The 22,331-nt window shown below is 35.2% G+C and overlaps 1 protein-coding gene across 4 annotated transcripts in view; it reads right to left on the reverse strand.

The window, feature by feature from the left end:
* Window positions 1–22,331, reverse strand: part of PHTF2 (putative homeodomain transcription factor 2) — a 66,997-nt gene that overhangs the window by 12,877 nt on the left and 31,789 nt on the right. For 3 of the 4 annotated variants that reach the window (XM_080575327.1, XM_080575328.1, XM_080575329.1), the window contains 9 exons: window positions 21,385–21,543; window positions 16,628–16,793; window positions 15,791–15,955; window positions 11,130–11,331; window positions 9,300–9,458; window positions 5,673–5,891; window positions 3,252–3,380; window positions 1,895–2,167; window positions 716–847 (listed from right to left, as the gene is read on the reverse strand). In XM_080575327.1, coding sequence (XP_080431453.1) covers window positions 716–847; window positions 1,895–2,167; window positions 3,252–3,380; window positions 5,673–5,891; window positions 9,300–9,458; window positions 11,130–11,331; window positions 15,791–15,955; window positions 16,628–16,793; window positions 21,385–21,543 — 1,604 coding nt within the window. The remainder of the gene's footprint in view (window positions 1–715; window positions 848–1,894; window positions 2,168–3,251; window positions 3,381–5,672; window positions 5,892–9,299; window positions 9,459–11,129; window positions 11,332–15,790; window positions 15,956–16,627; window positions 16,794–21,384; window positions 21,544–22,331) is intronic. The other variant, XM_080575330.1, reaches the window with a different exon arrangement.

Raw genomic sequence — 22,331 nt, forward strand, 5'->3', positions numbered from 1 at the left:
TACCAGTTACAATGTACAACAAGCCTGATAAGAAGGAAAAATATTTATTAAAAAAAAGATGACAGTGAAGTCAAGGGCTTAATGACTAAATGCCATGCTGCAGGCACCTAATGCAGAGAGAAAAATGGAAAAAACCTTGCAAACAAAAAGCTGAGATAGTACGATCCTTTTCACAAAGGATCATCAGAATGCTCTGGCTTGAAAAAAGCATTAGAGGGATATGAGGAGACGCTCAAATGTTATGAGTTGTCTTGCAGATTCTACTTGGGCATAACTTCTAGCTTCACGTGGTGCATATGCACTCACAGTACAGCCTATGCATGCAAACTGTCTTGCTTCATAAACTCCTTGTGTGTTAACGACACTAACTAGTGGAGCTCTTCAAGTTACTGTCAGTATTATTCCAGAAGTGGTGATTTACCCAATATATTCACCTGAGACACTTTTCCGCTAGCATTAGTTAACACAAGACTTCTACTCTGAACACACTCACATTCTATACCAAGTTAAAAAACTAGACATTTACTTCCTCACAATGTGGTTGCTTGCAGCTGCTGCTGGCCACAAGTCACCAAAATGAAGCGTGTAGAATACATGTACACCAACAGGAATAAATTCATATAGGGGGAAATTCAGACCAGAATACCAACTTTTCATCAAGAGCATATGGGATATTTGACATTAAAAGCAGTAGGAAAAATGTACATTATTTCACCTTTAGATAGGACCTGAGAGAAAGCCACATTTTTATATTCTGTACTTTCTTCAAACGGAAATGAGGAACCTCTGATTTTCTTGCTCTTCTGGCAGACGTTAGATGACCAAAAAGTTTGGCAAAAAGTAGCCTCTGCAGAGAAGAAAAATATTAATTTAACTATCAATTCATTTTTGAGGGCACTAAAAAGAAAACGGAGAAAAATCTTCACTTAATATGTCAAAGTAATGTACAACATATCAATGTAAAGTAAAATATGTCAATTATAGTGCAGAAATAAGAGAATCATATTACTAGTAAGAGAGGATACACTAAAAAGTTGTAAAAGTCTGCTTATTCTAATGAAAAACAAAATTTAGCCACACTTCTTTTCTTCAAATTTCAGATGACAGACATGCAATGCTATTAAAATCTGGGAGAGAATCAAGCCAGCCAATCACTTGCATTAAAGAGTGCTCATCCCAGATCTTTCTTCCAACAGAAATGATAAGTAAAGCAGGTTAATGCTGTTCTACTGCATTAAGTCCCATGTTTTAACCATAATTTGAGAAAAGAAAGTATAATTTTTTTATTTTGTGGACTAGGTAAGTACCCACACTCTGAAACTATTAAGCTAAAAGGGACATTCTTTTTAAAAAGTTTAATTGCAAAAAGAAAGCAATAAATTAACAGGTGTATTTCTTCAGATAGCAATGCCCTCAGTCTCTGGCCCTGGGACAGATCTGCCAGCAAAGCAGACAAGACTCTTCACTAGGGTCTGGACTGAACTGTTTTGAATTGTACTGAAATGTTTTGAATGAAACACACTGGTGGAACAAACCAGAAATTTAGGGAGCTTTTACTTAAGTTTCCTTCTCCTTGAGGAAAACTGAGACAAACTGAGACATGTCTAAGGACTGGCCAATGAGTTGAGCCAGAAATCTGAAATAAAAGATAGAAAGTTTACCCTCAGAAATGCTTTTCTGGATAAAAGACTTAGCTACAGAGCTCAAAGGAAACTTCAGTCATTTGCATCTGGGTCATCTCCTAAACTGTAATCCCACTGAAGAGTTTGTCATCATTGACCTATGAATCTCCATGCAATGTAGAACAGAAGTTTCAAATATCCACAAAATCAAAGAGAAAAAAAAATTAACACTATTTTGTTTCAGGTGAATCCTCTTGGTTTATTTTATGTACCTGTTTGTATGTTCTCTCTGCTACACACAGCAGGAAAAAGAAAATCCACACTAGAGACACACGGACCACGAAACTTATGACAACCATTGAGAGAACCAGTATGTCTCCATTTGATCCGAATGCAGTAATACAAAGTTCAGTGGCAGAATGTGTAGCTAGCTGTTCCAAGTCTTTAGCTTGGGAAAGTCGAAATACAAATGGCATTAAGCCCAAGATTAAAGATATGACGTTTCCAAAAATCTGATAACCGATTCCTGGTATATAACTGTTCACCTAGAAACAAAAGAAAACAAGTTTTATTTTTAATTTTGGAATTAATCTTGTCCTTATTAATATCACTGTCTTACTGTCACAAAGAATACTTTATAATCTGATACATTATATGAAACCTTCAAGCAAGCATCTTCATAACTTACTATTAAGAAAAAGGAAGTCCTCAAGGAGCATTTAATACATAGCAATCAAATATGACAATTAAAAAACACCGGCAACATAACATGGCAGTGCAAACAGTTCAATGTATATTCTTACATTAAAAATTAATTCAGCACTGAATTAGCAAAGCACACCAGTCCGACTGTGTTGCTTACATCCTGCATATTACTCCTGTTTGTGTTCTGTTTTTAGGTTGTAAGTTTTTAATGGAATCCACGCGTTTACAGTGCATGTAGAATTAGAATTCTGTTGTGCTGGCTATGGCTTTATTAAGGTTTACCTCTATGATGACTGCATACAACACTGTATTGGTTCTGAGTCATGTACAGGGATCTAAACCAAGTTTGTGAATACAGTTCTTTTAACATGTTGCAGATGGTAAGTATCAACTTCTCAGAATAACTGATTGTTGTCTTAAACTATGCTAAGATTTTACGTTCAACCCTACAAAATATCTAAATTGTCTATTCTGAAAAAGAGTACAACGTCAATTAAATGTTTATCCACCTGCTTCCTGAAGAGTACTAGGAAAGGCAGAAGTGAGGACTCATGAGACATTCCACTTCATTTTCTAATCTTAACTTCAGCATTCAAATACTCAGACCTGCACAGTCCTAACCCAACATATTAGTTGTTCGTAAGAATCAAGGAGATAAATAATATTCATGGCATATACCACCTTGGAAGACTAAAACAGAGGTTGGCTATGTCACTAAGCACTTAACAGAGCAAAAGTATTTTATTGTACAATACTTAAGATTCCGTATGTCTTATAACTGTTAGTAATGAGTAATCTGTGCTATAAGCCGTGCAGCCATAATGCCAATAGCAGATACTTTTATAAAAACATGTAATGAACTTCTTTTTGGTTGTGCTTAGAGTACTAAATATAGTATTTGTGTAAAGTAAAAAGAATACTCACTCTGTTCATTATCATACCACTGATTTCAAGCACAGACATATCTGCTTTCTTGCACTCATTACCCTCCCATACAATTGCACTTATTTTTTCTAATCCTGGATTCAAACTATGGATCCAAGGCAAGTGACTCTGGGAAAGACAAGGATAATATTTCATGAGTGATATCAAGCTACTGTTATGTCAACTTGTATTTGTCAGCAATATGCTGATGAAAAAAAGCCTTTAGACTGACACAAAGATTGTTATACAGCACTCACTTCTACTACGTTACTATATGTTAAACACACTCCTCAAAATCACCCACTTCTTTTTCAAGAAATATGTGAGTACAGAGATTTCTCCTTCCTCATATTTTATTTTCTAATAACTTGGATTCAGTGTGGTTGAGGATTAATTGGCTACTTTTTTTTTTTTGTGCAAGCATGTCAAAGAAGAGTGAGGAGTGAAAACAAAGATCTACCTATAAATCATCTTTAATTTTGCCACCCATTTAATGGAATGTTGTTATTTTTCTGATTTTTATTTTCCCAACAGTTTAAAAAGTAATAACCTTTGGTTCAGCCTAGGGTCAACATTTTTTTAATGATATTTGCATACTTCATAATTCTTACTATGAATAAAGTCCTCCTGTGCTAACCATAGTCTGCGGAAGACTCAGACAGGTAGGACTTTGATCAATATATCCTGCCCCAACAGCCAACTAAACCTGGCCTAACGTAAGGAATGCACTTATGGCTGCATAATTATTTACTCTAAATGGAGAGGAAACAAGTGAGAACTGAAAGATCTGGAAAATGCTGAGGCATCAAGTGCTGCTGCAGCCATTTCTTGATTTCCCTCAGCCCCGTCTCACTCTTCCTTGTTACAGGTGATTAAAACTGCTCTCAGCCCTGCTTGGTCAGCTAGCCATGTGCATCAAAGTGGTAGAAGGGTTGGTTTTGGGGGCATATTTTTAACAGTTTAATTTGCCACCGATTAAAAGTGAAGTTTTGTTTTTTATTTTTATAACTTACTTTATCAGTATCTGAAATCTTCCTGTACTGCTGAGTACTCAGTTGTCTCTCTCTTTTTTTTTTTTTTTTAACCATTAGAGGGGGAAAAAATGTAACTATGTTGTTAAAATAAGACAAATATTAGTTACAGAAGGACCTTTTTAATCACATATTTCCAATACCTCCCTCCAGAGGGAGTATCGACACCAGGAGCTGAAACTCAAAAATTCACACAATCTACAATAAAAGAAAAAAAAAAACATTGCAGAAAAACAAAGTCAATTCGTATACTGCAATTCAATTCTTTATGGTAAGGGCTTCCACTTTAGTGTTTATACGGAATATAAGCAAAAAGATATAAAATAAATTTAAAAAGCAAAGAGTGCATGAAATCCAAATTGCTATCTCTGTTGGGTTTGGGGTGTTTTGTTTTATTTGTTTGTGTTTTGTTTTGTTTGGAAGGGGGAAAGGGGATTATAAATACATCATTTTCAGTTCTAGTTATGAGTGAAAAGCCTGCCTTTTGAGATTTTTTCTTAGTTAGCATTAATACCATCTCTTGCATAACATTCCTTAGCACTGATGTATACAATACCAACACACATTACATGCTTAACCAGAAAAATATTTCACATTCTCCACGACTCTTTACTTAAATGGCTCCAATTAACAAGCGGCATGCAATTTAAAGATAAACCTAGTACTACAAACATAACTGGCACGGTCTGACATCCAATTTTTTTTTTTTTAAATCAAATTAAAACTAATACTTCATTGTAAATTATTAACTATTGACTGTGGATTCTGTCCAACATCAGCCGAAGGCAGACTGCTGCTACTGAGCTGTTACCCAACAAACCCTAGAATTTTCAGAAATGACTGCCAATATGTTGCCGCAGAATAGCATTAAAAAAGTGAAATAAAATGATTTAGTTTTAAGGTAAAAATAAATATCTTACCTAAAAAATTTATAATTATATATGTAATATCATATGTCTATACATACAGATAACGTTAGATTTTGTTATCTGTTCAGTTGTATGCATGTATTATATATATATTTTCTTCTGTTTCTTGATTTCCCTCATATACATAATGCCTGAAACTTGCTCACAAAAAGTAATTCCATTAGAGACAAAAACAGGACAGAACCATCTACCACAGGAAGCTTAAACCACTGAGTCCTAATATCCCAATACTCAAATATTCTGCAGGCTCTTTCAATACATTGTCATATCCTCTTCATTTGACAAATTAATGACTGTCTAGTAGAAATCCAATTTTCCTTGTTTTAATTCTATCAAATCACTTTGGCTTTGTTACTTTCATTTAATATGGAGTTCGTTCTCCCAGGCCTCCTGAACATACGATAAAGCTGATAAGACTGAAGATGTGTATGCTGTAAAGGTCAAAAATAGTGGACACCAACCTGATGAAACGGGTCATCTCTATATTCTTTCTTCACACATGGATTCACTTGAGGGCTTTCTACATCTGTTTCACTGGAACACGAAGAGTGGCACTCTGCACAGTGTAGGAGGTCCTCCCACAGCACATCTTCAGTTTCTGATTCTGGCCTTGCACTCTCAGAATCTTGTCTGGAGCTCGAACACCGGGAACTGCAGCTAGTACCTGATTTAGGTGTATCCTGAAATTAAAATATTTGTTGGAACTAATGCAGCTTTTGTATTCAACTTTGTCTCCAGATAATAGAACAATGATAAAGCTCAAACGCAGTGAGTTCATGTTTATCTGTTGATGTTCCAATCCATTATCTTTCTAATCAGAAAAAATTATATGTTTATTGAAGGAGTGTTTATTGAAGAGGCTGCACATTGTTAGACACCATACAAAGAAATAACAGTGGTCCCTGATTTGTTGTGGGAAGGGTCACGTAACGAAGGATCAAATCATACGCACTATTAAAAGGAAATAACAATTTTACAGTTTTTTAAAACTCATTAATTTAGACATCAGGAGCAATTATCAAGCCACAGACTCCAACTCTATCTCAAGCTTCTGATTTATTAAGTCTCTTTCAAAACACATTACAGCTTCATTATTTTATGAAAATGTAAAAGACACTAATGAGGCTTAGGGATATGGAGACTAACCTGCAATTAATATAGAAACGTGACAGTGAGTAAAACCTCATTCACAAAGTATTTTTAAATTATTTTGCCATTTTGACTTTCTATCTCTTACTGTTTGAGCTGAACTACTTTAGCTACTTAAAAACATACTTTTTTTTCCCCTAGTGTAGCTTTTAAAAATATTCACAGAGAACCTAGATAAAAGCAAGATTAAGGGATTTAGGGGACAGTTTCCCTCTTCAGCTCCACGCAGAAACTGGGAATAGATGGAACAAAACACCAAGCCTTAGGTATAGTGACACTGCACACGGGCATTTGCAGACTGCCTACTTCAGCTGTAGATTGGCAGATTCAGAACCGTATTGCCACACTCACTACTCACCATACTGTAAGGGACTCTCTCTCTAGAAAGGGCAAGAAGGAAGAAGGTCCTGGAGGAAGAAGGGACAGATATTTCCAGCCATCCAAGACCTGAGGCACTCAAATAGACTTCCAAACAAGCAGCGTGGACACAATTTTAAAAGAAAGATTGCTATGTTCCAGAAATACATTCCTAAATGTAACAGCCTATAATAACAAGGGAGTTGACTCTCAATGTCCAAATTACATACCACTGTTCTTACTGCTAACATACCTTCTCAAAGACAAAGAATGTGAACTTGTTTGAAGATAGGTATGCATCAGGTGTAGAGAGAAAGAGTAGACAGACCCCAAATTAAGTATATGTGTGTTCTGCAGTCATACATAAAATTTTAATTATTTTAACTGAAGTGTACTTGAGGAACAAGCATGCATGATTATTTTCAAATTTTACCCACACCTTAGCTAATCCTATAGAAAAACAGTAAGTTTGGGAGATTTAAACACCCCAATGCATATATATAAAACAACCCAATGTTTTCTTCAGAACAAAAATGCAGACCTTTAAACTGCTCTCAAGAGTTAGCAGAATCGGTTTCCTGCAAGACAGGTCGGAAGTCTTAAAAGCAGTACCATCCTACTCATCACCATCATCTGGCATTTTCAATTCCCTTTTAGAGCAAAATTTATTTCTTACAGTTTATCTCAAGAATATACCCAATTTTCTTCACTGAAAAAATAATCAAATAACATTACAGCAGGCCTACTAATTTAATATGACTTGTAACGCTTTACCATCAAAAGAGTTACTTGTTCTTCCTGAAAATTTTGCTTAATATATTTTATGTAGCCATTTTGTAAAGAAATACATAGAAAAAAATACTGTTAACTCTTTTCCATTCTTTTATAAAGTGAGAGATAACACCAATACAAAAAATAGTATCTGAAATTTTTTTTCTTTAAAAAAATCTTCATAGAACACAGTCACTATAGGGTATCATTGAGTGAATAAAGTAAGAACATTAAAATCTGACAAGTAAATATCAAAATAAAGGAGATGTAGGACAGAAGTTGAGAGCATATACACTGACTTCACTATTTTATTTTTATTTTTTAAATACAAAGAAAGCTTTCACAGATTTGAAAACTATTGTTTCATTTCCTTTGTAATCATGTGGGGGGAGGAGAGCTGGTAACAAAAAATAAAAGCTTCCTCTTTCATGGCATCAGTCAGAGAAGTAAATGGGGAACAAGTGTAAAGCACTACTGCCAAAGCTACACAGAGCAAATGTGGTCTCTTCAGCTTCTGAAGATATCGACACAGTCTTCCCTAGCCAACATTTTAAAGTTTTAAAGCTCTGAAGCACCCTATGGAAAAAATACATTTAAGATAAATTTGACTGTAATCATGTCTTTCCGGCTGCAGTAGTACTTAGTCAAGAGACATCTTCTGTAATAAAAAACTGACATATTTCCAAGTATTGACCTGTTCAGTTAGCCTGAACCAACTATGCATAAGACATTAAACAGTTAAATGAATTAGTGTTCTGTGTTTTTCTAACTGAAGTTTGTGAGAAATAAATGAAAGAAGAGAAAATTATATAGTTTGCTAATGTGCAAAGCTTAAACTTCATGGCAATTATTATCAGAGAAAGTAATTATTTGAACCCTTCTAAGAAGACATTGGTTATATCAAGTAGAAGGCTTTCTTATGATGCTCTGCCTATTAAACCCACCTGTAAGTGGACTCTTGCTAGAGCCAAAATTACTCTTTACACTCTTTTCTCATAGTCTTAGGGAAAAAAATAGCCTTAAAAAAAAAACACACCTGAAAGTTTCATAAATCCGTTAAGTTGCATACCATCAGCAAAAAGGGCGTAAACTCTTTAAAACTGAATGTGAACAAGAGAGCACAAGAGCATGCACAGGAGAGAGAAAGAAAGTCTCTCCCCTACACACACCTTTGTCTTTCAGTGTCTGAATCCTTACCACTAAGGATTCCACTAATACAGAATCAGTGGATTCCTCCTCCTAGCTCTGATGTCATCAAGTCTCTTAAAATTTCAGTATTTTGTGTGTTCTTGTTGCAATACAATGATCAGAATTTTGTTGAGATTTCAAGACAGTATTTTAATGACTTTCAATAAACATGAAAGAATGAAAATTCAGAGGTAGCCTGTTAGGTTTCTTCTCAAGAAGGCTAGTGAATCTAAAATATAAAGTAAATGGAGAGATGAAGCAGCCCTAGCATGATGAAAATTTGAATATTGCCAGTTACAACTGTTTCTGTAACAACTCAAGTTTCTAAAGTAGTTAATTATAGAGGAGTTAGCTAAAATCTGATGCAAGATCTACAGAACATATTTTAGGACTTTTAAAAAAAATGAAAAATAGGATGAAGCTCAAATCAACTAAATAAAAAACTCTTAAATACAAAACTCTGCCATTCGAAAACGTCCCTCTCCCCGGCTAGCATGGCTTCCAATTATTATAATCCTAAAATTCAGTATAAGAGAAAAAAAGGTTGAGAAAAAAAATATACTCAACAAGAACCCAAGAAGTTTTAACAATGTACAGAAGAGAGGCAACAAAAAAGACTATACCTCCAGAGGATAGTGTTTCTTATAATGATGAGATTTCCTGTTTCGAAGTGTGCAGTCACTAGATGTGCGCTCTACATTGCGACGTAACGAATATCCAGTTTCAGGCCCTTCCTCACTAGAAACTTCATCTGATAAGTTTGTCACAGTTCTGTGAGCATCCTAGTGCAAGAAATATAGCATTACTAAGACATACACTCATACTTACCTAGTCTTGTTCTAAACTATTGAAATCAATTTATTTCTACAACAGTATATACATACTTGGTTAAATTAGATATTAATGTATTTCTAATTCTAAAAAATAAGTTGTACAGCAGCAATTATAAAATAAAATCATAGTATTAAATACACCTTCCCCAGATAATGAATGGCTAGTTCATGTTATCCTGAAGAACATTTCTGGCATTCACATTTTAAAGGTTTAAATTCAAAATATCCAGAAGATGTGAAAATACAAAATTGTGATAGCAGACACCATCACACTTAATTATCTATATACATGGTACAAAGAAAGAAGAGACAAATGCTAACAACCATAAAATGCACCAAGATTTGTTTTAGAACACTGGGATTATAAATTTATCCCACTTTCTATTTCCCTGATTTTAAACTGAAGCGAAAGCAGACCTTTCAGAAACAGGAAGATTCAGAAACAGGAAGAGAGGTCAATAAAAAATTGTTCAGGCACCCAAAACTTTATGTATATTTTCATTTATTATGAGATCACTGGATAGGACCCTGTAAAGTTTTTTTTTGTAAAGACTTTATAAAAAAAATCTTGATTTGTTGAATTTCATCAAGAATACAAAATGCTTGGAATTGACAAAGCCAACTGAATCACAGTTTCTGTTGCTGCTGAGGAAACACTTCTTGCAGACCAACAGACTGAAATTACTGCCCTGAGATGAACCTTCTTCACATTCATCCTGACTTAATTATAAGTGTTGTTAAATAGTTTGACTATGAATTTCCCCACAGAATGCCTTTCCTTTAATAAAAAAATAAAATAAAATAAACTTCCAGTAACTTTTCCATTTGATATTACCATGAAAAAGAACCCTGCTCTGATTGATCCATGACAGTAAATACTAGTGAGACAAAGCCAAGTAAAAGTGCTGTAATGGCAGTCAATATATGCTCAAAAGACAATAATAATGGAGCCAGGAAAAAATACTTTGGAAAATCTTTTTTGTAGAACAGTAGGATGAAAACAGTATATCCAGGAGATAATTCGATCCAGACTTAAAAGTTCCCCTTTCTTTCACGACCATTTCTTAAGCTTCCATCTCATCCCTATCTATCCCCTCTTCAGGGGAGCCATGCCTATTTCACTGAGAGGGAAATTGGCCTTTCCTCATCTTCTACAGAAATGAACCAAAAGAAAAGAATGACAAGTCACAGGTAAACATTCAGAACGACCTCAAAATTACCAATTGCCAGTAATGTGAAATTTGTTCCATTTTAGCATAAAGACAGACCTATTTATGCCAATAGTATCAAAGAGGCAGGAAAAGGTACAGTGTGTTGTTCAGCAAGTCTGAAAAAAAATCATATATAAGTGACAGCACACAAAGTTGTGTATTGAAACACAGAACAGCAAAAAATGTTTATATGACAGTCAGTAAGAATCCTCTGACAAGAAAAGGAAAGGCTAGGAATATAGGGAATGGAATAAGATGTAACATCATTTTGGCCCCAGCACCTGGTGTCGGGGCCAATACTTTTAAGGATAAAGTAAATGAGAGTATATCAAAAGCATCACAAAAATACAGCTTATATATCACCTGACAATTTAGTAACCCAGCTTTGAAGGCCATGAGGCATACTTACTTTGTGATGACTGGGATTGTTGAAGGTATCTCTCACCGTTGCAGTGCTCCACCCTAACTCTTCTGGCTTAACCACTTCACAGAGACGTTCATGGGCCTGTATACATTCTTCGCTGCTTTTACCTGTCTTTTTCCCATCAAGGGACACGTAGCCGTTATCAGTCTCAGTGGATTTATCTATTGAGTTTTTTGCTTTCTTAGATCTAGATTTGAAACAAATGCAAGCATTAATGATTCTCTGACTTTTTTTCCAGACTAATCCTCTTCACCCTTCTCAACCCATGTTTTAGTTCTATAGTTAAGATATACAGAAACTAATACATAATAAAAATTAGCATTTGATGCAATATTTGTAAGGTGTTTTTTTTTTTTTATAATCTTCTCATTAACACTCATTACTCTTAGCCATTACAAAGGAAACAGTGTCTGAAAGAATATTCTACAAGCTATGGAGAGAAGAGAAAAGGAAACCCATGTTTTACAGCTAGAACTTCACAGCAATTTTAGCAACAGAAGAACCACAAGCCCCAAATGTAAATGAGCTTTTTTCTATTGTGTCAAAAAAAAAGTTAGAAGTTTCTTTGTGTTACTAATTCAAAGCAAATGTGCCATTTCTTGAAGCTGCAAACAGACATGCTGCATTTAGTACTTTCTATACAGATTTTTTGTTTTAAATTCACTTGACTTATTAATAAGTCTGCTAAACACAATGGGATTTACTCGTTCCTATATTATCCAGTAACACCTCAGAGGCATATTTCAATATATCTTACAAACACAATAATTAAGCTTGTTTCAAATCGCAAGTGTATGAATTATGCTTAAGTATAATTATTCTTAAGAGAAGACTACTGATATCCATAAATAGCCTTCCATAACATTTTCTAAAAGTCAAGGCCATTATCTAGTCAATATATGTAGAAGCAGTGTCATCTAATGCCAGGAAAAGTCCTTCTTAAAGCAAAAGTTTGTAGGATCACATTTCCAAATTAGAAAGCATAGTAAATGAAGGAATGAAAAAGGAATAGCAGCTTGCTGCCTTATCAACAGAGATTACTTCAAAGCTGAGTTTCACTTAAGATTCTCTATCTCAAAGTAAATAACATAAGTCTTTACCCAGAAAGCAATGAAAATCATCTATTTGTTTGATTTCCAGAACGCTTGTAAAAGAGTTATAAATCAGATTTCCAGATTTTATTATTTATTAGAAGAACATTAAACACACTTGATAAAACTATAAAGAACCTGCTTGATTATTATTATGCTCCTACAGGGGAATGTACATTGCCCTTCTCTTTAAGGAGGGAAGCATTCAGCGATAGCTTGGATTACAGGGCAGGAGATTAAATTCCTCTTTAATATGGACGTCATACAAATTGGGATAGTTGCCCCAAATTCCTCCCAAGATAAGGTATTCTTATACAGTGGCGACCTGAACACACACATGGCTAGGGAGACCTACGCTAGGGGAAAAATCCAAAAAGGAACAATTTTTTTTTTTTTAAGAACATGGACAAAATAATGAATAGAAAAGGCAATGTTACTGAGGCTTTTCATCTTCCTTTACATTCTTTAGTCTTGTTCCACTCTCCCTTACACTTTCCTAGAAAAAAAACTAACAGCATTTTTTATTATTATTATTGCTACTTAAAAAGAAACAAAACCTGCTACTCTACTTCCCTAATAGGAAGCTCTTGTAGGAAGTTACGGAACTTACCTACTATTCCCTTACCTATTCCCAACATTCTTTGTTGATGTTATTTCTAAGTAAGTGAGTACAAAATCAGCAGAAAAAACTTCTTACAGTTTTTATATATTTGCATGGGTTAAGTTTTATTATAAGCTTACAAAGATGAAGAGACAGCAAGATGCTTGATCACATGTTTTGTGCTGGAGGAGCAGTTAGTAAGCCTCTTCCTATTTGCAGATTACCACTGTGCTAGTTTGCATACAAACGCTTCTCATTTTCTAAAGCCACTAGGAAGACCATTTAAGACATTACTGAGGCTTTGGACAAACATGTCAAACCATCAACAGTAAGCATGCTAGAACTTTACGTCTGTGCTATTCCATAATGTCATTGTTTAGCTAAGTTAATGAAAATAAGACAGACACAAAGCATAGCTTATTACTTAATGGGAAAAAAAATGCTGTTCAACTTCTCAAATAAAGCAAGTATCAGTCTTTCAGTAACAACTTATTGTGAAATTATAAGCTTCAGGAAGTTCAGCTGTGAGCAGTAAGGAAAGATATGAAGTATCACTAAGATTAAATCCTTTGCAGGAACCAAGAATCCGAAGAGGCCAATTTTTAATGCTTTTTTTTTTTTTTTTAAACAGTGTGAAAGGGAGTGTGACTTTGTGAGAATATCATGCCTTCATTTCACATTGTCTGGAAAAAAAAGCCAGTTTTTCACATTTCAAAACTACCAGGAAGAAGCAGCCTCAAGCAGCTGAGTAACAATGCATAAAAAATAATAATATATATATTTATTCATATTTTTTTTCAGATAGGACTTTAAAAAGCAAGATATGTAATGCTGTAACAGTGAGAGAAATATTAGTTTGATATCAGCTAAGGCTCATTTTGAAAAAGAGGTACTCAAGTAAAATTTCATTTGTTTCTAATGCAGAAATCAATGCTATTTTTGGTAAGAATCCCTAAATTTAAGTCTAAGTCCCACACAAGAAATGCATAAATGTGGGCTTCAACTTAAACTACCAAATTAAACTAAACCCACTATAGTGAGTTAAAAAAAAAAAAAAAAAAAAAAGAAATATGAACGACATACTTCCCTAACTAATAAAAATGCATACTTTCCTATCATTAATCAACTTTTAAAATTTCATGCTAGATTTAAAGGTATTTAAGAGCAAAACCAGACAACACCTTGAATAAATCCAAAAAGGTCTTACACAAAGGTTGAATATCTGCAAATGCTAAGTGAAGAAGAACTTTCAGTCTTATTTATGCATTAGCTAGAGGAAGTGTTAGGCAAGTATTCTATTCCCATCTATTTCATTGGAATTGATCAAAAAACGCTCTTCCCCATTCAAGCTGCAGAACTTTTTAGAAGTTAAAGATTTCCGTAATTCAAATAAGGACAGCTTCCTTGCACTGGGATTTCACAACAACTTCCTCAGCAATATTAGTCTCCACACTGTGCTCCTGTCTCCTCATTCCCAGTCCCACTATGCAATCCCACCGTGCTGACAAAACTGTTTGTATGACCACGGAAAAATAATTACATGAAGAAACTGATCTGCATGATCTCCTGGGAAAAAAACGGTTATTTTTCAGATAGACAAGTTTCTGCTTTGGTTCATTCTCAGACATACAAACCGTGCCTCTACAGTGAAGAGGCAACAAGTGACTAAAGGCTACTTACAGCATCCTCAGTCATTCTGCGCTCCTTATGCTTTGGAGATGCTGTATACACTAAGTAGTCATCATTGAGGCTTAACATCTACAAATAGTACCTCTCATTAAATGGTTTGAGCAAGTACCACATATCTCTTCTCAACTGAAAACACTCTTTGTGAGCCCAAGGCACAGAAGGCAAGGAAGAAAATGAGTCTACCAACAATCTTTCTCCTATTGAAAATCAGTGTCTTCATAGAATTGAAAACATTCAAAGAGTTTACAAGATTACAATCCAAACATACCAGAAATTAATGTGTTTAGACCGATCCATTTAGATGGGGGGTTACACAAAAGAACAGCAGTGGTGTCTATTACTACTACTCATAGTTTGTTAAAGATAGCTTAATCTACACAGAGAAAAGTCAAATGCATTCTTGCAATATTTTTAAACGTTTTTAAAACTTCTCCAGAGTTTCAACAAGATATTCCCAGAATGTAAAATAATACAAAATAAACTTTACCAGAGGTTAAGAGCACATACCACAAGTATGACAGACATGTTAGTGTTGCAATATTTAAGATGCACCATGCACAACAAAACATCAATTAAATCACTTGCAGTATCCCTTTTCTTAACTTTATGCCATTTTGAGTACATTTTCTCTTGTTAATAAACGCTGACATACAGCACTTACAATGCTGTATGTATAGTGCATCTTGAACACTGGCTGCTACTGAATTATTATTATTATTTTTTTTTAAAGCCCAGAGCACTACATTAGCAGATTGATCATTTGCAAAACATCTCTGAAAAGTAACAAGGTTAGATATTTCTTCCAGTCATTAGAAAATGCATCTTTTATGTTTATTTATAAACTAAATAACTGTGCTTATTTGAATCCTGAAGGTTTTTTCTTCAGGAAAAAGTATGTGATTTCATGACAGTTATGGAGCTCCACACACATTCTCTCAGAGTAATAAGCAGCTGATGTAACAAAGCAAAATTAAAAAGTCTGATTTTCTCTTTGGATTAAATTTGAGAAACCAAGTTGTCAACACAGAGTGGTCCTACAAATATCAGGGGACTAACAAAAGTTACCCTGTATCTCTTCAAAGTTATTGCATCAGCATTTGCAGAAGTGAAATAGATCAACACATGACATGTTCAAACACTGAGCTGAGTACTATTAACAAAAACTGGATCAACAAAAGCTTATCTAATCATTAGATCAATGTTTACCTCTTTAGAAAAGGGATAGTGCATATCTAACACATATGTAGCCTTGAATAAATACAAACCCTGATAAAAAGAAAGCGGCATGCCAGATATCTCTGAAGACAGCGCCAATACTGTAAGAGGTGCTTGTACCGTAGCTCTGCACTGTTCCCTCCTGTGTGTTATCTGTGGTACTAGAGCCATCTCCTTCCCTATGTACTTCCAAATGTGCTGCTTTCCTTAATTTCCTTCATCAGAAGAGATTAAAATTGGAAGGTAGCTTTATAAGTGCAATCTAGTAGGTCTATAATGCATTCAGCAGTTTTAAGCATGCAAAAACAAGCAAGATTTCAAAATATTTTGCTAAAGGCTTATCATGTTGATTTAACAAACTCCATTTAATAAAACCAGGCAAAACAGTTATTCATTATCATAACACTTAAAACCCAAGATATATTTCATCTCTGAGGCTAACACCTGCAAAATTCACTATTGCAGGTTTCCCCATTGTAATGGGACAATTCACTGCAGCAAACCATAATGAAGTGCTGGAAGACTTAAGGTCTATGCTTCAAATATCTCTTTCAATGTACATTTCTGTCAGGTCACTGGTCACTATCACACAGAGTTCTAAAACCCAATTTGCAGTAACATAGATACTGGCACTCCACCAGTTGCAAGCTGCTTTGAGGCAAAATATCAGATTCACTGCATTAAAAATCAAATAAAGCAATGCACAAATTAGTAAATGCATAAAAGTTAGAGCACCGATTAAGCACCCATTTTAAAGTTTCTGGTAAAAATAGAGCCTCGATTTCTCATCTCTTGCGAAGCAGAGACTGCAAACCCTTACGATTTTTCATGTACGTTCTTTAGAATAGTTTAACAATCCTAAATAAGTACTTTAATATAGACTATACCTTCTTCTTTTAACCCCTGTGCTGGGAGGTGGCTTAGGAGTTCGTGTTGAAACAATCTGACAATGCACAGTTCCAAGTAGCAACATGAGCCATATTGGCCCAATTACTTCAGTCAGAGGTATATTATGTGGGCTCTGGGCTGTATAAAATAACACTACAGCAGCAACTGGAAAAGAAGGAAGATGAAGTTGAGTTTAGTATTTGAAATGTCTGAAACAGCCAACTTGCTATATGGCTTTTCTCAAAATCAGAACAGTCACACGTAGTCTGTTATCTGCGTTTTAAACCAACCCATGCAATTCCGCGAATGGACTGACAACTACGATGAAATAGATGGTAATCGGGATTTAAACAAGTTACCTACTTATCTTAATACTCATCTGTTCTTTTTACACTTATGATATTACACATATTGCTCAAAAAATGTAGCAGAATGAAGTAAGGAGGGGGAGGCATTCACAAAGCTAGATCTGACAGGAATTTAAACCTTTACGGTGAAACTTCAGTAGGAGGTAAAAAAAAAAAAAAAGAAAAAAAGAAAACGCTACCCTTAAATCAGCCCAGATACATGTAATTCTTTATCGCTAAAAATGACCCAGCACAGCCCAACAAGTCAGGTGAGTGCAGGAGTCACCACACCAAGAGCAGGTTGCTCTGACCGCTTGTGGCCCCTCCATTTTGGAGGCGCTCAATACCCGGCTGGCCACGGCCCTCAGAAGCTTGTTCTGGTTGATGCTGCTTTGAGGGGGGTGGACTGGATGATCTCTGGAGGTGCCTGCCAAGCTCAGCTAACCCACAGCTCTGTGAAACCGCACGTCTATTTTGAGACGAGAAGGATCAACGGATGAGTGACTAGAAGTTCTTCACAGTCTCTAGCAGAAACCACTTCAAACTCCGTACTCCAGGCAAAGGAGAAAATCTCCCATGTGAATGGTCAGATGTGTAAGCACAATTACGGATACATTTCACATATACTTGTGTGTATCTTTTCTAGTAATGAGGAAGGATCAAAGACAAACCATGCAAATTACGAGGTAGTCCAGCTGAAGTGATCTGGACTCCAACTAGCTTTTGTGGTTGGAAAAGAGGCACTTCCAGTTCCATAGCTAACTGTTAGTTTTGTAACCCTATAACCGGCTCCTCATATGCAGCCAACACCCACAGAGCTTTTTTTGCTCCTGTACATACAGACCAACCACTTCTACGACTTAGAAATCCTTTTTACAGGCTTCAGGCTGGTCATCCCATTCAACAGCATGTGTCAGGCAGAGGAATCAACCCTTTCTTTTTCTCTGCTTATTGTACATTTTTGTCACCCTCTGCCTGTAGGGTCTGAAGTGCTGTGTTCCGAAACAAGAGCATGTGTAACTTTCATACACCCCAAGTGTATCACCCAAAGCCGCACCTAACACAACCTGGATGTGATGTTTTCCTCTAAAAAGAGCTTAGACTTGTTTTTCACAAAATTATCTTTTGTAAGCTAACCAACATTAGAAACAAGATGAAAGTACAAAACAATGGAATTATTTTTTATCGTGGTAATCCCAATTTTCCAGACTTCTTCCTAAATTAAAGTACTTCTGTCTCCATCATTTTATCTTGATTTTGTTGTTGTTTTTAAGGTTTCTCTTCCCTGAGTTATGTTTTATGTATTAGGTAAAACACTTAGGGTATTTTTTATTATTCTACGTGGACTAAGTTTTTGGTGTACGAGGTTTCTAAAAGACAGTACGCAACAATCAGAAATCCAACTTCCTAAAAAATAACCCAAAATCAGAAAATTAAGAAAAGGTTCAGATAATATTACCTCTTCCTAAATGAGTTTATCGGAGTTTCTCACACTACCAAATAGATTTGTATGGTACAAAGTATAAACAAATAGCCAATTCTGATTCCTACCATACAATTTCAATAAGTATACATTTCCAAGCACACCAAGGTCCATAGATCCATTTGAAATGATTTACAGGAGTAGGCCTCTACAAAACTGTTTCAAACTTCACTATGGGGTTTCTTCTGCTACCTAAAAAAACATTTATCAAAGCAAAGCAATCTAGAAGAAATCATATTCTTCCAGAAGATACAAATCTATAGATCACAGACTCCCACCATGAAAATTCATACCGATTTAAAAAAAGTGTTACCAACCTCCCAGCCTTTTTTCAATAGGATGGGAAGGAAATGCAAGAACTTCTACACAGTGTGCCAATACACTGTGGTTCCAATTACCCTAGGATATCCAAGGTATCCAAACACTGTTTATTCTACCACTTTTAATTATTTCTTCACTTATTTATAGTGGATTGGTAGTTTTCTAAATGACACCACTTTATTTTGTGAAACAGAAAAAAAAATATTTCAGGTAGAGCAAAAAGCTGTATTGAAGCAAACGACTGTACATTTCAAAGACCAAAAAGCATTTCTTAGTATTGGAAGCTTTGAAATATTTGTACTACCAAGAAGCTTAAAAATGTATACGTTCATATATATCTTACCACAATTAATATTACAGTTGTTATAAATATTCAAGTTTTTTGTTTCATATTTAAGAAATACACAGAAGAGACACACACTATAATTCCACACAATGTTGGTCTTCCTATTAGGATACAGAAACATTTTAAAATTAAAAACGAGGTAGTGTTATGAGCTAAATAGATAAGGAGTCAGAAGGAAAATATTTTCCTTCTACCTTAATTCACTGGCCTGTTCCATGACCTTGAACAAAACCATTTCTCTGTAGTTCTCTTATCACACATTCTGCTAATCATACTTTATACTAAAGTAAACAAATGCAAATGCAATCTGCAGTTTAAATCTACAGTCCAGGAAAGAATTCTTTTCTATAGACTTACATAAACACCAGCAAGTATTCTGCTAATCAGTTTCAAAGCAGTAATTCCAGTTAATGGCAGTTCATAAATCTATAGAAAATACTTCATAATTAAATAATTCAACTAAATATATATATTTAATATATGACCGTAATGAAGTCATTCCATTTTACAACAGTGTCAATGAGAATCTCATGACAACAGAAATTTGGTGCTACAATAGAAAATTCAGATTCAGGGCAGAAGTATGGCCACCGGAATTTGAAGTATTTTGTTGCTAAGATTTTGTAATAGATTATGGCTGCTTCAGCACTGCCTTAGTGATTTTACATGAAATAAATAACTGAGCATACTTTCCAAGTAAACTATACCTTTATTAAAACATAGATCCCCAAGAAATTTGAGGGACAAAACATTAATTGCAACATAGCTCTGTAATGAATGTCCTAAAGAATTTGCTTGCACTCAGAATTTGCATTTAGTCTTATTTTGCTGCTTTTAGAGTCTTAAAAAGGCTCCACAATTTGAGTGTGGGTACATTTTTAAAAGTAAGTGTGAGGTTGGGAACATAAAAAATGACTATAATGGTGCTTCCCAGAATAAGCAACCTATGAACAAGGTGATGAACCAATTACAACTTGTGTGTCTCACTACCTATATTACCATGAATAAAGTAAAAAATAACACTGTGGAATACTTACCATAGTATACACAAAGGTTAACGTATGCAATAATCATTCTTAAGGACCTATCTCAGAAATTGGGATAGAGAGAAGTTTTGATAGATCACATGAGTGTGTCTCAATACATTTCAAGTTTCAGGGCACCGGCACTGTGAAATTAATTTTATAGCCACTAACCTCTTCACACAAGAGGTGCTTTTTTCTTCTTTTTTTTTTTTCCATTCCTAATTTTAGATACAATTTTCAGAAGACACAGTGATTCATAACTACAAGGACTGATGGCAAAATTGGAAAGTAATATCATATTTTAATTGGATTTCAGTGGAAAACTTATCACTTTCCACTTGTCAGTGGAAAACTTATCAGCTTTTCAGAGTACTTAAATTGCTCCCAACTTTCATTAAGCTTCTGTTCCATTTTTGTTGTACACATTTCTGATACACTTATTCTCTCGCTGGTTTTCATGCTGTTAGATACTGACTCACTGTATTACATTCTTCCTTTTCTCATTTTCCTCTTATATATCACATATAATTAAGAGGAGCACAAAGTCTAATTACTAGAACTTGAGATTCATCATCCTATTTAAAAGCTGAGATTTTCCTTCTGTTTGCTATAAAATGACTTTTGGGCAACTGCTAATCTAGGAAGCATAAAAAATAAGATACACACTCTCCCCTTGTGAAACGGAAAAATTAGCAGAAGCATAGAGGACAAGAAGTTCTCCATTTGCTAGTCATCAGAAGGAAGCAGAGCTGAGGTCTGACTGAAGTATAAACTAGAAGTTCATTGCCCCTGATGTGACAAGATAACCCACAGAAGGACCAGAAACTGACCGCACAAATCATCCTACTAGGTTGCATGAGCAACCTAGGCAGATTCAGCATTCCCTCTTTCTTCAGAAGAGCTCTTGATCTGCACGGTACCAAAAAGACTACACGCTTCCAAAACATACACTGTCCAAGCCAAATGTTTCTTTGGTATCTCTCAGCCCTGAACTAAATTGGATAGTCCTGGAAACCTAAATTATATATGGAGATGACAAACATACATGTGTGCTAAATGCTCAAGAAAGCTCAAATTTTCAAGACAAGTAGGAAAAAGACATATGCTCGCAATCTATTCTAGCATATATTGGAAGGAACCTTAACAGCATAAAGTGAACAAAGTAACATACAGTAATTTCTATATGGTTAAACTAAGGCATTCAGTCGAAGCCGATCCTGTAATCCAACTCTACCTTGAAGAAGGTAAAGAACAAGCAGCCAGAAAAAGATGACTCTCGATGTCACTTGTAGCCACCACCTGTAGAAGAATGGAAAGAAAACAACTCTCACGATTCCTTTGCGGGTCAGAGAGGTCCAAGGACTTTCAGGTTTTGCTTTAGCAAAAGCAGATCCTTTAAAAAAACGGGAAAAAAAAAAAGAAATTTGTATATATTTCAATGTTATGGCTAATAACTTTAGATGCTAAGTAGCGCAGTAGTTAAGAGCTATTTAGTGGAGCAGTAAACAATTATTTGGATAAATCTCATACTTCCATCCTTTCACTATCTCCTCAACCCAGAGCTTGTATAAATTGTTGGTAACCTCTTGATTGTTATTATCAGGAGCCTGTACCAATACTTAAACTTTGGAATGCATGAATAACAGAATATTGCCACTTCCTACTATATCAAAATTATTTTAAAAATAATTATTAAAAATTATTCTGTTTCATCAAAGTATCAGAAACCTGATAGGAGGCAACAGGAAGTCTAAGGAAAACTCCACACGCCTGTGCAGGCACAGTAGAGTCCTTTTCTGCCACAGCAAATAGACCTACACCATTAACATCTGTACACTGCCGTAGCCATATCATTCAGAAAAGTGGAATAAGGTTGAGAAGTACAGAGCAGTATTTGTCAAACTGAAGACTAGCTCTAGGAGAAGGGAAGTTACCCAAAGAGTAATTCATCCTTGACTCTTCTACAGCATTTATCATCTCACTCGTTCACATGTTCTCTCTCTTCCTCATATCCTTCCATTTCTTTGGAAGTTCCATTTCTTCCTGAAAATTCCCACTTCTCTGACAGCCAGAAAACTGTGTAGTATTTGTTCAGAGCTAACAGGGGTGTGACAAACTATGCTGGAGGCTAGTGCTTAAAAAGGGCAACTACTGCATGCTGCTATGCATCCCCGCCTTCTT

The sequence above is a fragment of the Anser brachyrhynchus genome, assembly GCF_964034855.1.
Source record: "Anser brachyrhynchus genome assembly, chromosome: 1".
NCBI classification, from domain to species: Eukaryota; Metazoa; Chordata; class Aves; order Anseriformes; family Anatidae; genus Anser; species Anser brachyrhynchus.